At 41.3% G+C, this 19,467-nt stretch overlaps 1 protein-coding gene across 2 annotated transcripts in view; it reads left to right on the plus strand.

The window, feature by feature from the left end:
- Positions 1-19,467, plus strand: part of CLUAP1 (clusterin associated protein 1) — a 65,976-nt gene that overhangs the window by 14,733 nt on the left and 31,776 nt on the right. For both annotated transcript variants that reach the window (XM_068420258.1, XM_068420259.1), the window contains exons 6-8: positions 5,296-5,379; positions 7,139-7,272; positions 8,214-8,355. In XM_068420258.1, the coding sequence (XP_068276359.1) occupies positions 5,296-5,379; positions 7,139-7,272; positions 8,214-8,355 (360 nt within the window). The remainder of the gene's footprint in view (positions 1-5,295; positions 5,380-7,138; positions 7,273-8,213; positions 8,356-19,467) is intronic.

Raw genomic sequence — 19,467 nt, forward strand, 5'->3', positions numbered from 1 at the left:
GCTCCCACCTGCCCATGCTGCCCAAGGACACTTCTATCTATATTAGGAAATTCACTCGCAAACCTAGCTTTTGCTCTGCTAGAAGAGATATGTTCCTTGTTGTCCTGCCAGACTCTGGAAGAGACATCGCAAGCCACCTCCTGGTTAAGGACCCAGTAAGTGACACCCCGTAGTCCTGTGGACTAACCCAAGCTTTACCCATGCGGCGTGCCATGAAACCTTACATGAAGTAAATTAAAGGTGAGGTTTCTAAGGCTGTAGGAAGATAACAGTAAGCACATGCTGGGGTTTGTGAGCTGAGGGTAATTGGGTAGAATTGGCTCTTGAACCAGAAGAGCGGTGGACCCGGAGGGGTGCGTGGGGAGGGAACAGCGCAGCGTAACTCTGTGCCTGTCAGAAAGGTTTAAAGTTCCCTTTCTGGCCTCAGCAGTCTGTACGCCAGCATTTGTAAGGGGTTTCTTCTGTCACAAAGCATACGTTCAGATTACTTCTTATCTGGCTAGGCAGGCCTTCTGATTCTTTTTGATCTGTGGAAAAATTATGCTTTCCAGTTGGTTGTCTATCTCAGGTCGTCTTGTGGTATGCTTTTTACACATGGGGATAGCTAGAGGGTTATGGGCACTGTCTTTGATTGAAGGCTCTGCGTTGCTGAGTAGGGAAATGTCTCTGTGGATTCCCTTTGTGGACTGCTGAGACGAGCATACAAGAAAGCAGCATAGCCTGGAAGCAGGAAAATTCTGTTATCTTCAGCGTGAGGAGGAAAATAGGCTGTTAGGAAGTATCGGATTCCTTCAGAAGGACTGAATTATTTTTAATGTCCCTCCTGCACTTTCCTGGTCATATATAACGATGCCTAGTGATCCATTCCCCATATTGGCCAAATGTGATCACAGTGTGTGTTAATAAACTCCCTGAATAATGAGCTCTTCAAAAGGAGAGCTTTGTTGCCTGCACAGACAGCAGTAGTTGCAAAATGCCTGTTTGCAGGGAGTAGGGGCTGTAATGCTTCCTGGACTAAGACTGAAGGCAACAGTGGCAGTGAGGAGGTAACTTCTGTATGCATCAGGCTCTCAAACTCCTTAAAAACAAGGCAGGATTTAACCTGTGGTCAAAAAATGTTTGGTGCAAGACCAGTGTGTTAGAAAATAGCTTTCATTTCTGGTCCTTATCACAAAAAAAGGTGTTTAGAAACCTCTGCTAGACCTTGAACACATCAATATATACGTATATTACACCACATTTATCATGAGTGACTTGTGTGCTGGTCATGCTTAATTACTTGCCTTGGTTCCTTACTGCAGTTCAGAAGGTATGTGCATCCATTTATCTATACATCGAGCATGCAGGAAGCTGGTTTATCAGTTTTTGATGCATAATGGTGGAAAACCATTACCAGTTGAAAATGCTTCACTGGGCATAATTGCAGAATGGTTTTTGCAATAGTGGCTCTTCATTATTAACCAAGTATAAAGCTCCTGGGGGAAAATTCTCAGTAAGGGACTTCTCCACCAAAAGGTGGTAGCTGCAGCGACTGGCCAGAGCCGCAGCTCATCACCTCCTCCAGAAGGTTGGCTGCTGATCTGATTCCTGTGGACAGAACCTCGGGCTTCTGCTCTGACCTTCTGCCGTGGCCTTCTCCTTCGCTGGTGTTTGACCCAGGGGACCGTCACTCAGCGGGGTTGCAGATTTGAGATAAGTAAATTCTTTAGACAGATGGAGTTTTGAAGGCTTTAAGATCAGTGTTATTTCCTGAAATGACTGCAGTACAGTTTTGCTCTAAGGAAATTTATCATCACCTTTGATGCCAAAACTGGTGCAATTTGGGCAGAGCTGGCTTCGGCGTGAACTTCCCATGTCCTGTGGGGAGCGTCCTGTCAGGCCATGCTCTGTTCTGCTTGATCAGGGGGTCAGCTAGTCTTTGATTAGAAATCTTTCTTACTTTGCAGTGAATTTCTCAAAGAAAACGAAGTTTTCAAGTCTAAACCAGCCAACTAATTGGTTAGTACTTCCAACTGGCTTTGTCCAAAGTGAGATCCAAAACTTGAAGGATTAAATCTCAGCCCTTCTATGCAGCACCAAATATTAGTCCAAGCAGGGAGGATAAATAATGCCAGCAAACGGTGTCTCTTGTGTGCCTTTGTGTGTTTTCTTTAATAATTGTCAGCTTTAGTTCATCAAAAATAATTTTACACTTGGCTTCCCTGATTTTTAATTAGTATTTATCATGTAAAACTATAGCCAGGGAGCTCTTGGACACTTTGAACAGGAAGCAGTGGTAAGTGGTAAACAATCAGCTTGTTCATGAATACTTCTCTGGTTTTGGGTATGTTTGTTTTCTGAAGTTGTAATTACCAGGCATAGTCCTAAATTGTTCTGCTTCTTACCTCTTCTTGCCTTGATAATTTTTTCTATATTTTTCATCTCTCCTGAGAACTGTTTTTAATGGTTAATTTAAAGGAAACCTCTTGACTATTATAATGTGTATTCTGATTAGTACACCTAATTGCAAAGAGTACATGACTTTAAAAGAAAATGAATGAGGCGATATTTCTCAGCTCAGTTTCATTTGCACCCTTTGAGCACAAGGAATTGTGTGTCCAGCCAGTGGCAATGTAATACCTGGCATTTGGACAAATGTATATTTGAAGGCAAACACAATTTTTTACATCTTATTTGTATCCACAGATTGAAGCAGCAACAGAAGAGCCTTTGTGTAAAGCCAGGTTTTAAAAAAATCTCACTTATTACTGTGTATTTTATGTTGGGTGAGAACTACTAGTGAGGATGAGTTGGGCTGTAGGAAAAATGTGCTTTATTTGCTTATGTGGCAAGTCAGAGATAGTCAAAGTGGTTTTGTTAAATTAATTTTCTTTAATTTGCTAATGGCTTAACAATGTTTAAATTGACCAACGCTGGTATTTTAAGGTAAACATTTTTCCTAATGTCTTCATAATCTTTGTGGGGTATTTATTTTTCTAATGTGATCTGCCTTCCTTTTAATCCTCTTCTGTAGGGCCAGTTGCAGGGTCTTTCCTGCAAAGAGATATTAAAAATAAGTTCTCTTCTTGAGAGTTTTCATAGGATAAGAGGAAATGGCCCAGTGACGGATACCCAGGATACAAACATCCATTAAAAATTTGTCAACAACTTTGATACCCTCAACATATATTTCTTTTTCAAATATATTTCCATGATATATTAACATAATGGTCCACTGTAATGGAAGCTGTAATGGTCCGCTTGGATTCTCCTCTTGGTCTGTTGGGCTCTGAGGAGGTTCATTGCCCTGACCTTCTCCTATTCCAGTTCAGCCCTGATTCAGCAGTCTGAAAATACAAACTTCTGCTTTTACACTATTTGTTGGCCTGACACTTTTCCAAGCAGATGTGACCACAGGACTGAACCTTGTTCTAGAAAATGATGTGGAATTCTCCACGAGGACTGCGGGCTGTACGTGAAACTTCCATGGGTAGTAGAGGGAAGGTAGAAGAAGACAAGACATTAAACTTGTATAAATTATTCCAATTTAAAAGGGTAGATCCTCAGAAGTGTATCTAAAACCGTGACTTGTGCATGTTCGGTGGGTGTTTTACCAGGCTACTGAAAGGAAATTGGTAAGGCAGTTGTTTATAATTAAAAACTAAATTCCTTGCTGTTTCTTTTATCTCTTTTGAAAGTGGGAAGGAAAATAATTTCCTTCCCCCCTGCTGAGTGATAAACTATTTTGTTTGAAATCCGTTCACTCTGTAGCAGAGATCTCACTGTTGCTGTCAGAAGAGCTGAGTACAGTTGGCAGGGCAGTGTCTTCACCAGGTTTGTCCCTTCTGCAGCTCAGGCAAAGTCCTCACAAATAAATAGGCATTTTGGTGAGCTTGGTAAAAGTGTAATGTTCACAGAATAGCTACTGAGCTACATTATTCCTGTCCTGTTTTCCTCCAAAAGTGTCTATGTGTGGAGTTATTCAGGAATATGTATTGTGCAGGCTCTTTGTATCTTAATTTCATCCAAATTAACATTCTGCTGCTTGGAGCTTGTATTTCTGCGTGCACAGGGGAATGTTCACATGCACTTCAGGCAGCGTAAGCTGTCACTGCCCCAATAGATGTAACTCCTGTCACTCTCCCCAACATATTATTTCTTCTTTTCTTGTGCCAGGGAAAAAAAGCCTTCGTGTGGCATGTGGCAGACTCATTCAGAGAGCTGATCCAGCAGAGGAATAAGCTCAGCTCAAAAAGCTGATTTTTTGGCTGGATGAGCTCCCTGATTGGGTTCACCGTGCAAGTCCCTGAATTTGAGTTGGTGGGGAGGGAGCTGGGCTGCCTCTACTAGTACTTGCCTATGCAACCTGGAGTGTCTGGTGTGGTAACTTGCCTAAGTAATTGTATCTGCCTCCAGAATTCATCTTGTAGCAGGCAGGGTACAGCCTGTTGCAATGTGTATGAAGCATTTTTACATTCTTAGTCAGATGTTCTCTAGAGAGATGCTATTTCCACCTTTATCCACCTGTTACTGAATGGTTTGCCAACATAAGACAGTTTTAAGGACACTTAGCTGCAAAAATCTCCCTCCTCTCCTCCCAGTAGCAAACAAGTAATCCAATGTTTTCATATAATGACCAGGTCAGTGTTGTAAGGTGTCATACAGACAAGCGCACACTGAATACCCCTAACCCATCTGTCCCCAAAACTGCCGAGGATGGAAGAGGTTTTTTTGCATCCTTTGGGATCTAAACAAGGACTGCTGTTTTGATGAGAATTCTGAACCACTTGGTTGTCAGAATTGGAGAAGTCCATATATCTGCATCATCTGATTTTCATGTGGGTGTAGGAGGCACCTGCTGACTGTCCCAGCTGCCTGGCTCCGTTAGATGGATTCATAGTCCTTGTTGCTCCACACTTTTTGTGACACTGCTTGTCTACGTGCACTATTGTTTTCATGGGTCTTGTTGTAAAGATGATGAAATCTTCTGTGCTACTTTGCATACCTTGCTCAAGGTGTAATAACCAGTGCAGTTTCCAAAAATCTGCATTCAGGAATACTTGTAGGTCAGACAGTAGCACTTATCTTGTTTTGAAAAGATACCTTAATTGCTCAGTGTTAACCCCAGCCTCACTTAACTGACTTTTTTGTCATCTCCTGTTCTTTAAATCACCTGAGCCTTAGTGAATAAATACTGAATCCTATTTTATTTATTATGCAGATGATCGTATTGTTGTTGCTTGACCACCCTCAGTTCTGCATATATCAGTTCCTTTGTGTAGTGTTTAAATATATTGCTGTATTTTTATTTCATAGGAAGCAAGAGCAGAATCTATTGCCAGACCTTTGGAGATAAATGAGGCTGAGAAAACGGTGAAAGTTGCCATTGGCTGTGTTCTGGTAAGCAAAAAGATATTTATTTAACTGCAAAATTGTCATTCCTCTCCTGCAAGAGGAACATAGCTCTTTTTATCAACAGCCTAGGGTGAAGAGTGCCAAAGCACACATCACCTTCAGCTGAAGTCGTGCTGCACCTGGTTAGTTAATAGCTAATGTTGAACTTCAGTTAATGGCTCATGCAGACTGGAGACTTTAGGTGACATCAGCTGTGTGAACAGAAGTTCATCAAGGCAGAGATCAGGCTGTGATGACTCCTTGTGTGGTGGTGATGAATACTGTCACTGATGATCCTTATGGTTTATTTGGGAAATCTGTTGTGTTCAAAGTGAACAAGTCTGTTAATTGAGACTGATAGCTTTCCTGGCAGAGTGAAGGAGGTGTCTGCTCGGTGGTGATTGTGAGCTGGCAGTCAGAAATCACAGCCTGCAGCAGAAGGGGTGAGCGATGTTAGCAGCACTACCTAGGAGAACATGTTCAGACCCGCTCTACTTTCAGCCTGTTGCACTGTATAACTGCGTTGGTTCAATATGCAGAAACATTCCTCCAGTTGATGCATCAAAGAGCTGCACTTGGCCTCCCTTGGCCTCTCTCTTGGGAGAAAGCTACAGAAAAACCCTCTGCATTTTAGTCATATTCCCTGCCTCTGCTGGGAGCTCAGTAGTCACCCCAGAAGGCATAAAAATTGCCTAAATCAGCACAGAAATCTACATCCCACTTACATGGTCTAAGCCATGTAAACTTGGCAGAGTCAGGGCTGCAAGGGGTGTACTTGGTAACTCAAAAAGTGCTGGTACCTCTGGAGTTGTGAAGTTGGGCTCTGGAAGCAGGATGACTGAGCTGGCCAAGGGGTGAGAACTGGCACTGTGCTAATTAGTGCCATACCAGTGCACGGTTCTTGTTTCAGACTTGGCAACACTGTCCTTGCTCCAGTGCTTGGGTTCCTGTATTTCTGAACCATTAGCTGCACTCATAGCCACTGTGCAAGCATGGTGGTTAATTAAATCCTAGTGATTGCTATAAGTTTTTTAACTGCAAACCATATCCAATCCAATTGTATAATTACAAGGAGCAGAGTTCCAAATTTAAACAGCCAATGCATAATCAATAGATACTCCAGGCGATCTTTCCTTATGTTTCTGCTCCTTACTCGCAGTCTATATGAATTATAAACGTTGTTAATATGCATTGCTGTTCTAGGCAGCGGTGCTAATAAACTAACAGCAGCGTAGTAAAGCAATTGGCTTCTTGGGAAATATCAATAACGCGTACCTCAGCTGGTTTAGTTCTGGACCAGTTAATGAAATGACCTATTATAGCTGAGCAGCACCTAAGAGTTACTGCTGGACTTTCAGCAAGTGTGAAGTCCTCTCTCTCTCTTACTGAGAAGACGCTCGTGGTTTCCTGAGCATGAGCACGCTGAATGTACTCAGCTCATTTTAATAAGCTGGAATATTCCCACTTCCCCCTTATGATTCCTGTAGCACTTGTTGCAATGCTTGGGATGCTTCCCAGATTTTGAAAAGATGGATAAAGCAAGACTTAGAAAAGGATGAAGATATTGGGATAGAGTAAGGTCTTTATAAAAGTGACCTTTGTCTTGAAGATAATTTTCATTGCCTGGTCAGTTTATGTTCTAGCTCATTGTTATAAAGTTATTTGATAACCTGAGATGTGAGATTATACACAAGAATGATCAGCTTCGGAAAGATAATTTTAATTATTCCAGTGCAAGCCATTGTTCACCATCGTTTTCTTTTAGGAGGAAGTCCAAAAGACTGAAGACATGTTGAATAATGTGGCTTTGGATGAAGCCAATTTGGAAGCCAAGATTGAAAAAAGAAAATTGGAACTGGAAAGAAGCCAGAAGAGGCTACAGACTCTACAAAGTGTTCGGTAAAGATTATGAACTGATTATCTACTGTATAAATAAATGTTTGCATAAATGATGGAACTGTGCATTGTTAATGCTTAGAGCAGCGAGGAGCGAGGTCTGTAATGAGACTGAGATGATGGCCTGTGAAGAGAGAGATTCTCTTCTCTAGAAATGCCCAGTCTGGATTGGAATTGGTCATTTTTCCATAACCATGTATTTGAAATCAGAATTTCAGGGCTGCTAAAAGTGGCCAGAATATTATTTGGTGGAGTTGCTTAATTGCTGCTTGAGCTGTACAAAATGGTCAGGTAGCATGTCTTGTCTTTTCCTTTGTCATTAAACACAGATTGTGTCAGGTAGTTCTCCTGAAAATGGCAACTGGTGCAAACATTCCCTCTGTTTCCAGAGGCTTCTAGGACATGTTGATCAGTAACACTCTGGAGGAAGTGTATTGGGTCAATGTGAAGCATCAAACAGCACTAGTGTTCTTTGGGGCGCAACAGTTGGCTCTGTAGTATAAGGACATCATCACTTATTGGTGTCGAGTCTAGTTACGCTTGTAATGACACAGCACAGTTTTGTAGCAAATAAGTCTCCAGCAAAGAGGGTGATTTACCAGCCATGCTACAAGCTAGTTTTTTGGAGTCATGAAACAGCAGGATAATTAACTTAGATTTGCCTGCTAAAGGGGCCCAAAGGCTGCCTTTCTGCCTGTTTGGAAGGGAGTAGTAGTGGGTACACAACCTTTCCTTTACTATATGTAGTTTTTGCAGGATAGTTTAATGAGGTTTGTTGTCTTATACTTTGTCTCTGAAGTAGTGTGGAACCTTAAAAACAAAAGGTCATTTTAGATTAGTTTAGCAGACATGGAAAGGAAGCTGCAAACCCAAAAACGCTTACTGCAGAATTCTGCATATACAGGTCAATATTTCGCTGAGTAGTTTGTGCTTGTTCTCTCCAGTCCTGCTTTTATGGATGAGTATGAGAAGATTGAAGAGCAACTGCAGAAACAATACAGTAGTTATCTAGAAAAATTCCGTAATCTGACCTACTTGGAGCAGCTCCTGGATGATCAACGACAGACAGAGCAAGAGATGTTTGAGGTGAGACAGCTTAAAAATGCTCAGCGAGACTCTATACCCTGGAGTTCTTGGCCTTATAACAAAATGTTTTAATACCCCTTTGCCAAAGCAGCACGTTACCAGTTCTAGATCCAGCTCTGAGTGACTGGCAGTTTACTGACAATCCAGTGAGTGTGACTGCTCTTGGACAAGCATGATAATACAGCTTCATTTTTTGAGTTAGTGAAGCTAAACCAGTGTAGTGATGCCCCTTTCCAGCCTCTGACTCCCCCGACTCGTTTTTAGTTGGTGTTTTTTGTTCATGAAAAATGTTTTCAGCATTTCTAATCTTCCTTTTGCTACATACAATGTATCTGCTAAGAGTTATTAGGCGCTTATTTTTATCCTCTACCAACAACTGATATATGAGCGTTTCTCAGCACATGGCTCTTCAGTTTCCTCCTAGTAGTCCTCTTCAATGAGAAGACCAAAGAATATCAGTGAAAAGATCAGATCTGCTGGAATCCTCGCTCACATAGACCTCAGTTTTGTTTGGGAGAAATTCTGTTTTCTGTGGAGTTGCTGAATTGCATCAGTTCAGTGTGATTCTCTATTTTGTATCCTGCAGGATAATCTACATCTGTCTCTCGTCTTGCTCCATACTTTCCTTTCGGTGTTTATGGAACTGCAGTGCTTTCAGCCAACCTTTCATTCACCTTCCTGTAGCTTCATGTTTTACTTGTTGGCTTTTCATCCTTCTCACAGTCACTACCCAGTGTATCTTCTGTTCTTCACTGAAAACACGCCTCAGTGAATGATCTCCCCTTGGACCTTAGTACTGGTGGGTGTGCTATACCTTGAGTTAACTGGTGCTTCCTCTTTCTGAATCATCCTCTCTTTCATATGCAGATCATGTTTTATTTTGTCAACACAACTTACTCTTGTTCCTGGCAGAAATAGGGGTGAGCTGTGCATAATGTTCCTTCTATCTGGCTGTGACTGCACCTTTTGCTTTTGCCGTGTGTGGTTGTGCCTACTGATTTGAAAAGTAAAGGGATTTGACCCCAAGTTTTTTAGCCTTCTCCTTTAAAGTATTCATACTTGTGCTACAGTAAAGTTTTCTGACCTGTGCTTAGGCTGCAAATAAGACACAGTAACTTTATAGTCCCTCTTCTCCTATGATCTGTCTGTGTTGCACTTGTGAGATCTTTCTAGAGAGCCTTGTCATTCTATAGAACTGGTTGTGCCAAGAAGCCTCCCCTTTGATTGCCTGCACCCTGTTCCTGCGTGTCTAGGACAGGACAATGTATGGGGGGCTTCATAACCAGGCTTCAGGCTGTTCTGCAGTCTGCAGAAAATACAGGAATTTCCATCACCTTTTGGACATAAGAAAAGGCACGCTCTATTCTGTGGAGAAGGCTTAAATATTTTGCTGCATTATTTGCTTGAGGGATACAATAACCTGTATTTTAGAAGATAACATGGACATTTGACAACTTATTAATCATTGTAACCCATTCCCATTAACCTCCCTTTTTATAAGCACTGTCTCTGTAGGTGTTATTTCACATATTTCTAATCTGTGGTCAGCTTGGTATTTTCATGTGTCTTGTTTTATAATGTTCTAGTTCTTCTCCATATCTTTGGCCAAAAAATAGTCCTCAATTAAATCATAATTTTGAAGTGAAGCCTAAAAACTGATTTTTCCCCTTCTGTTCAAATGCCATTGAGACCTAATACCAAAAGTAGAAATGTTTTGAACTGAGCTACCTGAAACTGCTTATAAATTCATGCACAGAAGCTGGTAATGAGTTGGTGTACAGCTCTTCAGGGGATTTTTGTTAAAAGATAATAAGACGAAGAAAAAGCCTTTGTCATTCAGGGCTGTGCCTGTGCTTAGAATATGGAGAGCACTTTTTATTTTCCTTTTTCTCCTTTCTGTGAGACACCTGGAATTCTACCCATATGGTTTGGCTTTTCATTTACTGGGATAAGCGGGTAACGATGCTTCAGCATTGTGCAGAATTAGAGAGTATAAAAGCTTGTGATGAAAATACGTGGTTTTTCTCTGCACACATCTATCACTTGTTATATGCAGTATGCATTAGCAGGCATCAGAACTGGGAACATCTTTAAGATGTGTTTTATACTAAAAGCAAAATGCCATCAGGTCTTCTGCATTTGGAAGGCGTTCTTGCTATGGCTGGTGGTCTGTACTGGGGTGTCTCTAACTGTGACCTCGAGTGATCAAGTTACTTGTGCTGAACCCTATAGCTGTTAAATATGTTGTTTTGCCTTAAACCAGCATGAAGTTTAGTTGTCAAATCTAGTTCTATAGCTTGAGCTTAACCCTGAAAGTACCCTGGGATCATTGCATTTCACTTCCTCTATGTTAGTCTGTTAAATCTTTTCACCAGGGAGCGTTTGAGAAGACCAAAAATAACAAAAAGGGAGGAAAAAGGTACGTTTGACAGTTGTTCTTCAGAACTGGAGAGAGGGACATGGGGATCAAGAACAGAAAATTGGAATATCTAAAAATACTTAGAATATTTAAAGGACGAAACTCTAACCATCTCTTTGTGAGCAACAATCCAGTGACTCAAGTAGCCGTGACAGCTTTGTTGTAGAAGCTGTTGCTTTGGTAGAAGAGGAGGCTATGCGTGTGTCTCTTACAGCCAGATTTTCAGGAGTGCTAGAGTCCAAACTTGAAGTCATTATGAGATGTCAGTGCTCGAAATCAGGCTTCAGGACTTGGTAACTGAAAGAGGATGAAGAATCTGGGTCCCAACTATATAAGAGATTTGTTGGTGCACTCCTATTGCCAAACCAGTGGGGAGACTTTTTTATTTTTTATTTTAAAAAGATGGTGCACTCTTTAATCCATTTCAGAGTAGTCTCTTGCCAACCCTCAACACCAGGGTATTTCTCTCACTTCTGTCGGTCTTGGTCTGCTTTTCAGGTGGTGCTTCATTGCCTTTGGCTGCTTATTGGTGAAGCAAAACTGTGGGTCGTTTATTACATACTTGGAAAAAAAAAGCAATTTGCTCCAAAATGATGCTGCATGTTGTCCTAAAGTTTATCATCCCGTGTCATTTTCAGAATCAACAGAGGAAAAAGTAATAAGGATAATTACATTTAATCCATTTTAATACACACTCTCTCCAACTGTCAAAAAACACTGAAAATTATGTTGATTTTTTTATTTCAACCCTGATTTGTCTTTTATTCCACCGAACAAATCTTAATTATCTTCTGTAGTAGAAGTGAGAGTCAATTCTTTTATCAGCGCTGTGTATTTTGTTAAATAGCTTGCCAGAAAAAAGCGACAGCAGTGTAATTAGATTAATCCAGCACTCCGTGTGCTCTTCAGTACTGAGGACTGATTCCTGGCCTCCTCTCCTTGACTAGGTGCGTGTTTTTAGGAGGAATTTTTGTTCTGATTGAGAAACTGTTGCTGAATAATGAGACTAATCTCTAGTGCACTTAGACTCAAAGCTGTTTCAGTACCCTGCTGACGTTGCACAGCTAATGACCTGGGCCAGAGTGCATTTCCTAATTAGAAAAGTGATTTAAAGATTGTACCCAAGCACACAATTTTAATTAAGTGACATTGAGCACTTGAAACACTCCAGCCTCTCCAGACTGCAGTGCTGGTCGCTTGTGTGGATTTTTTTGGTTTGTTCTGCCACGTGGCAGGTGTACAGTTGCGTGGGGAGCAGTGCTGGGTAGCTCCTGGTGTTGTCTTGAGTTTCCTGTTCCTTTTGCCTCCCCGTGTCCGTAATAACACGGAGTGATGGTTGGAGAGCGATCGGCAGGAGCCTCCTGCCAGGCACTGCACTGAGTAAAAGGAACGTAAAGGCTTGGTGTTGAGTCTGAACCGAATGAATTGCCAGAACTGAACAATTTTAATTGATGATGAAATTACCACCTGCACAGCACCTGCCTGTTCGAGGCGGAAGCCCTTTGAAATGTATGAAAAATACTAAATTCTTTGGCTGTTATCAACTCCTATTTGTGGAGATGTCAGAATCCTCACATGACTCCTCCTTTGAGTGAGTTTCTCACACTTATTGACAAGCTGTCATGCACTACTTATTATTGGATCCGAGGAATTTAAATAAGGGTCTTTTGTCTTTGCAGTTTCCTTAGCCTTTTTTCATTTTCAGCCACCTCTTTTATTCTGTTTCTGTTCTCTTGTGCTGCCTGTGGAATTAATCCATCTTCTTGCTTTTCTGTGCAAATCAGGGATTTATGTGCCATGTCTCCTCAGAGATTTGTTCTTATTTTTCTACTTTGTAAAAAGATTCAGCACACTTCGTTAATTTTTATCCTGTTTTTAAGATGAAATTGTTTAATGTTTAGACACGAAAGCTATTAGAAGTTTGGCTGCTCTAAAAATCAAAGTTTCAGAGATTTTCAGATTTAGGGGCTAAAATTTTCGATGGACTATAAATGAGTGCCTCTCTTTTAAAGGATAACACAGACTAATACAGTTCAAAAAGGTGTTTTTGAAACTAGCTTGTGTAGTGCCGGAATAACTTGGCAATGTCACAGAATGGTTTGGGTTGGAAGGGACCTTAAAGATCATCTAGTTCCAACCACGCTGGGTTAAAATCCCTTAGCATTTGCCTTTTCTCTAGACAGAATATGTTTATTCTATCTTGTGCTTCTCAGAGGACATCCCTGAAGTACTTTCTTCTTCAGCTACTTTCTCCTAAAGTATTTTAAGGCTGCTTTCATGCTGGTGCTGTGAAATCTTGATTAAGGAATACCAGGAAGTGGTGGACACATGGAAGAGGATGTTCTAAGCCACTCAGTCATTATCTTTGGTTTGGGATTGCTTAAACCATTTGTCTTTTCATCATGGTAATACTATCAGTAAGCAGTCCATCATGATTAAGCAAGGAAAAGCCAAGTAAACAGACTGTATTGTGACTTTCCCTTTGCAACCCACCCTCCCCAAATAAAATCCCCTCTTCATTAAACTGATGCTTTTTGATCAGAGCTCCATACCTGAAGCAAATGCTTTATTCTGAGTATGCACCTAATAGGGATATCTGAGTTCTGCTGCACACAGAGATGCTCCTTGGTTCTGCTGCTCTTCATGTCTTTTTGCATTGAGCTATCCCATTTGAAATATTAAATCTAGACGTTCCCCTTGCCATGTCTGCTTACTGAAACAGCCAAACAGAAGGTTAATATGAAAAGCGGTTGGTTACAGTCTTTAATCTTCTAGCTAATGTACATTTGAATTATGACTGTTTGTAACATTTTTATAGGTACCAGGAGAGCGCTTCTGGTCCAGTGTTACTGAATTATATTGAATATTAGATGTAAAAAGTAAGCACGGGCATCTTAATGGTCAATTGCTTCTGCTTTGGCATTTAGTCCAGTGTACAAGTATGACAGACAGTATTGGTGCACTGAGACATGCAAATCCCATAATGGAGAAAGGTGGGAAAAAAAATAGAGGAGGCAAAAGGAATCCACAGGGAGAGAGTGGGGGCAATGGAGCATGGGAGAAAAGGACAGAGGAAATTTCTGGCCTGAGAAATGATGGTCAAACAAAAGGAGAAGATGGAGATAGAGAAAAGGTGGGAGGGCATGTGAAGAGCATGTTAGAAAAGATGGAAGTGTTGCTGTGTACATTCATTCCACTGAAACAAAAATCTGCAGTCCCCTACCAATACCATGGCAACTGGATGTAGACTCTCGGATGTACCTCTACATGCCCCGAAGCAGTTGTGTGCATACCTGCTCCTGGCACTTTATTGCCACTGTCTCCCTTTAACAGCTATAGGAAAACTTTTTGGGAAAGGAAAACAATTGAGGTCAGCTCAGTTGATCTCAATCAGATCCATCAGCTCAGTGCTTGAGGATCCATGGATTTGTCAGGATTATCTTGACATCTGATGTGGCAGGTGGGTGAACAATCTTGCCTTAGGATCGCAAATTTGGGGTCATTTGACTCACAGCTTCAAGTTCTTTATGTCTGACAGACTCTAGAACTTATTTTTTCACAGACCTAGAGCTCAAACAAGAATTGATTAAAACTCTAATCATCACTTTTAAGTTTTTCTGACTGATGGAAACATTCATATTCTGCCTTCAGCAACCCATGAACTCCTTAGTAGAAGAGGTAAAGAGGTTCCTTGTGCATCAGGGCTTGTTGCTATGCCTAGATATGAACCCCCTGCATAGGCTGCTCAGTCTAGTTTTCTTACTGCTGTTGTAAAACTGCACTAATTCTGTTACATATGAAATACTCTGCAGTTGGGGAAGGAACACAGGCAGAGTATCTACTAAGTTTTGCAGGGTACTAACTCAGGGTGAGTTTCTCTGTCTTGCCAGCAATTGCTTCTGTGAAAGATGTAATGGCTGTCACTGAGAGAGCAGCTTGGAAATACATGAATGATTTTCATGAATAGAGATTGGAGAGTTTCTGATCTCTCACACTTTCAGTTCTTAAGTTGTTTCACTTAATTTATTCCGCAGTGACTCCACTCCAGAAGAAACATTGCATGAAAACAGTGTCCATTTAGTGCATTCTGAAGGTATTGCCTTTTAGGGTTTAAGCATTCTCTTTATCCAGTTTTATTTGGTAAGGAGATAGAATAAGTGGATTGTTCATATTACAGTCTCTCTGCCTTTCCTGTCGGGTTGCATTATGCTTTTGAATATTCACAAGTACTTTAGATGTGTGAATTATGTAACAGAAATCTAGCTTGAAATTCACTCAGAGTAGGAGACAATCAGATCACTTGAAGCAACACTGATCAAGCAGATCAGGTTGGATTTTGTTTTGTATTTCCGCACCCCCCAGAGATCAATACATAAAAATAATTATGAGAAACCTTTTACTAGGTGATTAAAAACTAAGGAATTGGTTGAAAGAAAAGAAGTTAAATAACTCTTATTTTGGGACTGATGTTTTGTAAGTGATTTGCACCAAATGACATAAGTAGGTAATGTTACAGTGAGGTATGTGAAATTTAGGAGGTTTATGCTCTGCTGCTGCACAGGGTATTTAGCAGCAGAGAAAAGCAGCGATGAGACTGGTGTTTGGATTCTCACAAGCGTGCGTAGTCTCATAACGTGACAAACGTTAAGGTTTGAGGTTTTAAATGCGAAATAGTAAAATAGTTCTCAGTTTTCTACCTGTGTAGAAGCAATTTCTAGTTCACTTCTGTGAAACAAATGAAAATTAAACACTAGGTACGCATGAATGGTAGACGTCTAGGATAGGTGTTCTGGCAGAACCCTTGTCTATCACCCACCCAGCGCACGGGCTGGCAGCGTGAGTTCCTGCACCTTGCACAGTCATTGCCCTCTCCTCTGACAGCTCCAGAATACTGTCTGGATTCTTTGAAGGTGATTCTGATTTTGAGATACCAGTGGGCCAAATTGTGAGCCACACCATTTCAGAAGCATTGCAGCAGGGTCAAGCATCAGGACTAAGGAAAGGCAAGGGGCAAACCGTACACCTTTCTGCCCTGGGACTATGGGTCATATTTGTTTTGCTAGAATTCCATTTATGTTCTCATTCTGGCTTATTTTGAGCACAATATAGTCCTGAAATCAATGGGAATCTCCATTTTAGGCCACTAGACTCTCTGAGAGCCTGCTTTTTTAAAATTTGTTGACCTGGAGAGCTGTGTGCCTGTCTCCTACTCAAGCTTTGTTGCATCTTTGAGAGGACTGATGAGAAACCTGACTTGATCAGAGCCCAGCCTGTTAAGCAGGGTCTAACTTGCTTTGACAGTGCTCCATTCACTTTAAATACCTGGTGATGGCTGTCTTCTACCAAGAAACAAGGAGCTCATAGTGCATCCTACATCTCGGTTCCTCCTCAACCACAGGAGTTTTTAAAACAACAGCTCCTGTTTCTTGATCTGTAGAGTAGGCCAGAATGAAGCTATCCTGTGTCCCTGCTGCTTCAGCTGGGTGATTATGTGGAGAAGAACTTTAAATTATTGAAACTAGAGAAGAAGGATGTGTAAGGTGAAACCTGATGTTGTCATAGATCATTGGTTGCCCAGTGAGTATTACCTACTCCTTTTGTACTGAACAATCATAGCCTGATGCATGTGAACAGTCCTCAAAACACTGCTTGCCATTCCCTTTTAAAACAGAGATTTGTCTGCATCATTATTCATCTTTACTTTCTTCTTCTCTAACCCACCACAATGAGATATTTAAAAACAGTTTTATCCTGGTCTTCTAAGCTAGTAGCTAGAGCACTGTCCTGGCGAGCAGGAACTCGGGAGTGCAAATGTTTTCGAGCTGGAGAAATCATAAAAAAACAGGTCTCTAATTCCTGTGCTAGGGCTCTAACGAGACTGTTAGAGAGAGGCTTGCTGGTGCTGCCTCTTAATTTGGGACTTGACTGGTGGGAAATAAGAAATAAACTGAAGTGTGTGTCAGCCACCCGTAGAAGAGATTCTTTGGTGTTAGAAACATGGGCTGTATTGGAGCTAATTGATCTCAAGACGAAAAGCATCACATTCCATTATCAATTCCTGGAATCATCAAGTTCACCAAGAACAAATACTCTTTATTATAATAAATGCTTTCCTTGAAAAGAGTGAATAATCCCAACTCCCATCCGAACACTTAAGGCATTGTGCTACCTGTGGCACAGGGAGAGGATAATTCTGACGTTAGATTCTAGCAGTGATGTGACAGTGACTGCTTTATGGTGGTGAACAAGACGTAGCTGTGACTACTAACTTCCAATCAATATTAATTTGGATGATAATTTCTTCAGACAGTGCAAACTGACCTCAGGTTTACATTACAGAATTGTGCATTAATTCAAATAAATCACACGTCCAGCCAATGTTGCTTGTAAGCTTGGTGCAATAAAAATATAATACATGAAGGGAATGCTTAATGAGCTGTTATTGAGTCTTTATAATTTGTGTCTTCCACAAAAGCGAACAGGAAAAATGGAGAGGAATTGTCATTATGGTAAACTTGTGTTGTATCTAATGATGAATACATTTGATTCACAGGATAAAGTCTCATTATTTTAAGCAGTTCTGAATTCCCATGTGTTAGTGCTGACTTGAAGCTTCTTGTATGAAAGCATTTTAACTGGAAAATTCTGGGCAGAAAATGTTAGTCTGGGTCTTTTTTGGTTTTTTTCTCCTTTTTTTTCTTAGCTCTGTTTGGATTCTATCACCCAGCACTGGGGGATGATTTAAGGGCCTGCGATCTCGACTACTCTCGCCTGTTGCAGTCTGTGCCAAGTGCCTTACCAATCCTTTGTCTTCTGTCTCTTCACAATCCTCTTGAGCTATACCCTGTCGTAGACAGTCACGTGAAACCTCAGTGGTGTGCTCAGTGCTGTGTAACCTCTGAGGTTCTGCTCCCTTGGCTCTGAGCTGTGATTTCTGGGTGGTTCAGGAGTATTTCTTACATCCTCCTGGGGCCTTTGACCTCAAGCCTTTAGCCAGCTTTATTGAACCTGCATCTTGCTGAATCTCAAAGAAAAACCTTTACCTGGCATAAACATCTTTGATGTACCGGTAGGCAGGATCTCTGTGCTGCTTTAACCAACTGAAAAAGGTATTTATGCCAGTACTTGTTTTGGTGCATCACGACAGCGCAAAACTCCTCGCGCTCAGAATGGCCCAATTTAAGTGAATAATGAGATGGCTCTCGGTGGCACAGTGAAGTGTCATCTGTTTTTATGAAGGCTTCTCCATATTCATGGTGCCTCTTTCCCGTTATTGTTAAATAAATGGAGGTAGTCAAGGGAAAAGTAACATCAACCTGAAAAGAAATGATCCGTGCTGTGCAAAATACACACATAGGTGTGGGGGGGAAACTGGCTAGCCCCGGAAATAAGGAAAATGGGGTGCATGTGTGCATGCAAGAAGTGATCCTAATCATTGGAGCTTCAGAAAGAAAGGGGAGGGAAGGTCATGGAGTAAAGGACGATTTGAAACCTCAAGCTTATCAGAGCCAGAGTTGATGCCAGAACTGGCAGAGCTCATAATGAAAGGGGATAAGGTTGCACAGAGCTGGACTGGTATCCTTTTGGGGAGCTTTCAGATAGCTTGTGTCAAATTCCTTGAATTGCCATGCATCCTAATCTAGAACCCAAAACAAGAACAGCACAGCAGTGGAGTGGAGCATTTGAGGTGGAAAGTTTTTGTGGGGTTTTGGGGTGGGGTTTTTTTTTATAGAAAAACAGTCAAAGCAGCTAAATAACTTTTAAACCTGCTTTCTTGGTCACTGATTCACAGATTAATTCTGTTTGAAGCAAGGTCAGCTGTGGCATCAGACTACATTGCTCAAGACTCTATCCAGTCCAGTCTTGAAAGCCTCCAAGGACAGAGACTGCGCAGCCTCTTTGGGCAAGCTGTTCCAATGGAAAATATGTAATGTGTAGGCACAGAAAAAAGTGGAGTAACCTGTGCAGAAAGCTTTTATATTGCATCAAAAGTTGCTCAAGAAACATGCCACTAGGAGAATTCCTTATTTACTTTGAGAGGAGAGCTGTAGAGAGAAGCAAAGAGAGTTCATGCAAAGCATGCATATGGCACCCTAGTCTATAGGGCAGGTCAGGAAACCCACTCCCTAGTGCAAGAACAAACAATTACCAAGTTGCCATTCATCTCCCTGAGCTAATTTGCTCTTTCTGTTTTAGTCCCTTCCTTTTGAGTTCCCAAAGGGAAGGTATTAATGTCTAGGTGAGACCTTCATGCCCAGTCGGCTTGTTCAAGAGGAGCAGTAACTGATCTGCCTTAAGCCTCAGGCCGCTACCTCTCAACTTCAGGTTCTGAAGTGTGCTGTTCTTCCAACTCCAATTTATCTGTTCTGTGAAAAGTGCTTATTGCAGCATTTGAGCTGGATGCACTGAAGCCCGAACCGCTAAGTAATTGTGGAAGCTTTAGGAAGAAGCATATGAGAGAAACGTCAATCCAATCTAATTTCAAAATACTCGCTGTGGGTTGTGGTGCATCCGGTTGTTTTAAGTGTGGGGTTTTTTTTAAATACACTTCACTGTGGCTTTGTATAACCTGAGCGTGGTAGCGTTAAGAGCTGCTATGTTAGAATAACATCAGTGTAGGTATCTGAGGCCATAAATTGCATCTTTTCTTGTCTCTGCCTTCTGCTACTCGCTTGACCCCCATGCAAAGGCTC

Source organism: Nyctibius grandis, chromosome 30 (assembly GCF_013368605.1).
Source record: "Nyctibius grandis isolate bNycGra1 chromosome 30, bNycGra1.pri, whole genome shotgun sequence".
Classification (NCBI taxonomy): domain Eukaryota; kingdom Metazoa; phylum Chordata; class Aves; order Nyctibiiformes; family Nyctibiidae; genus Nyctibius; species Nyctibius grandis.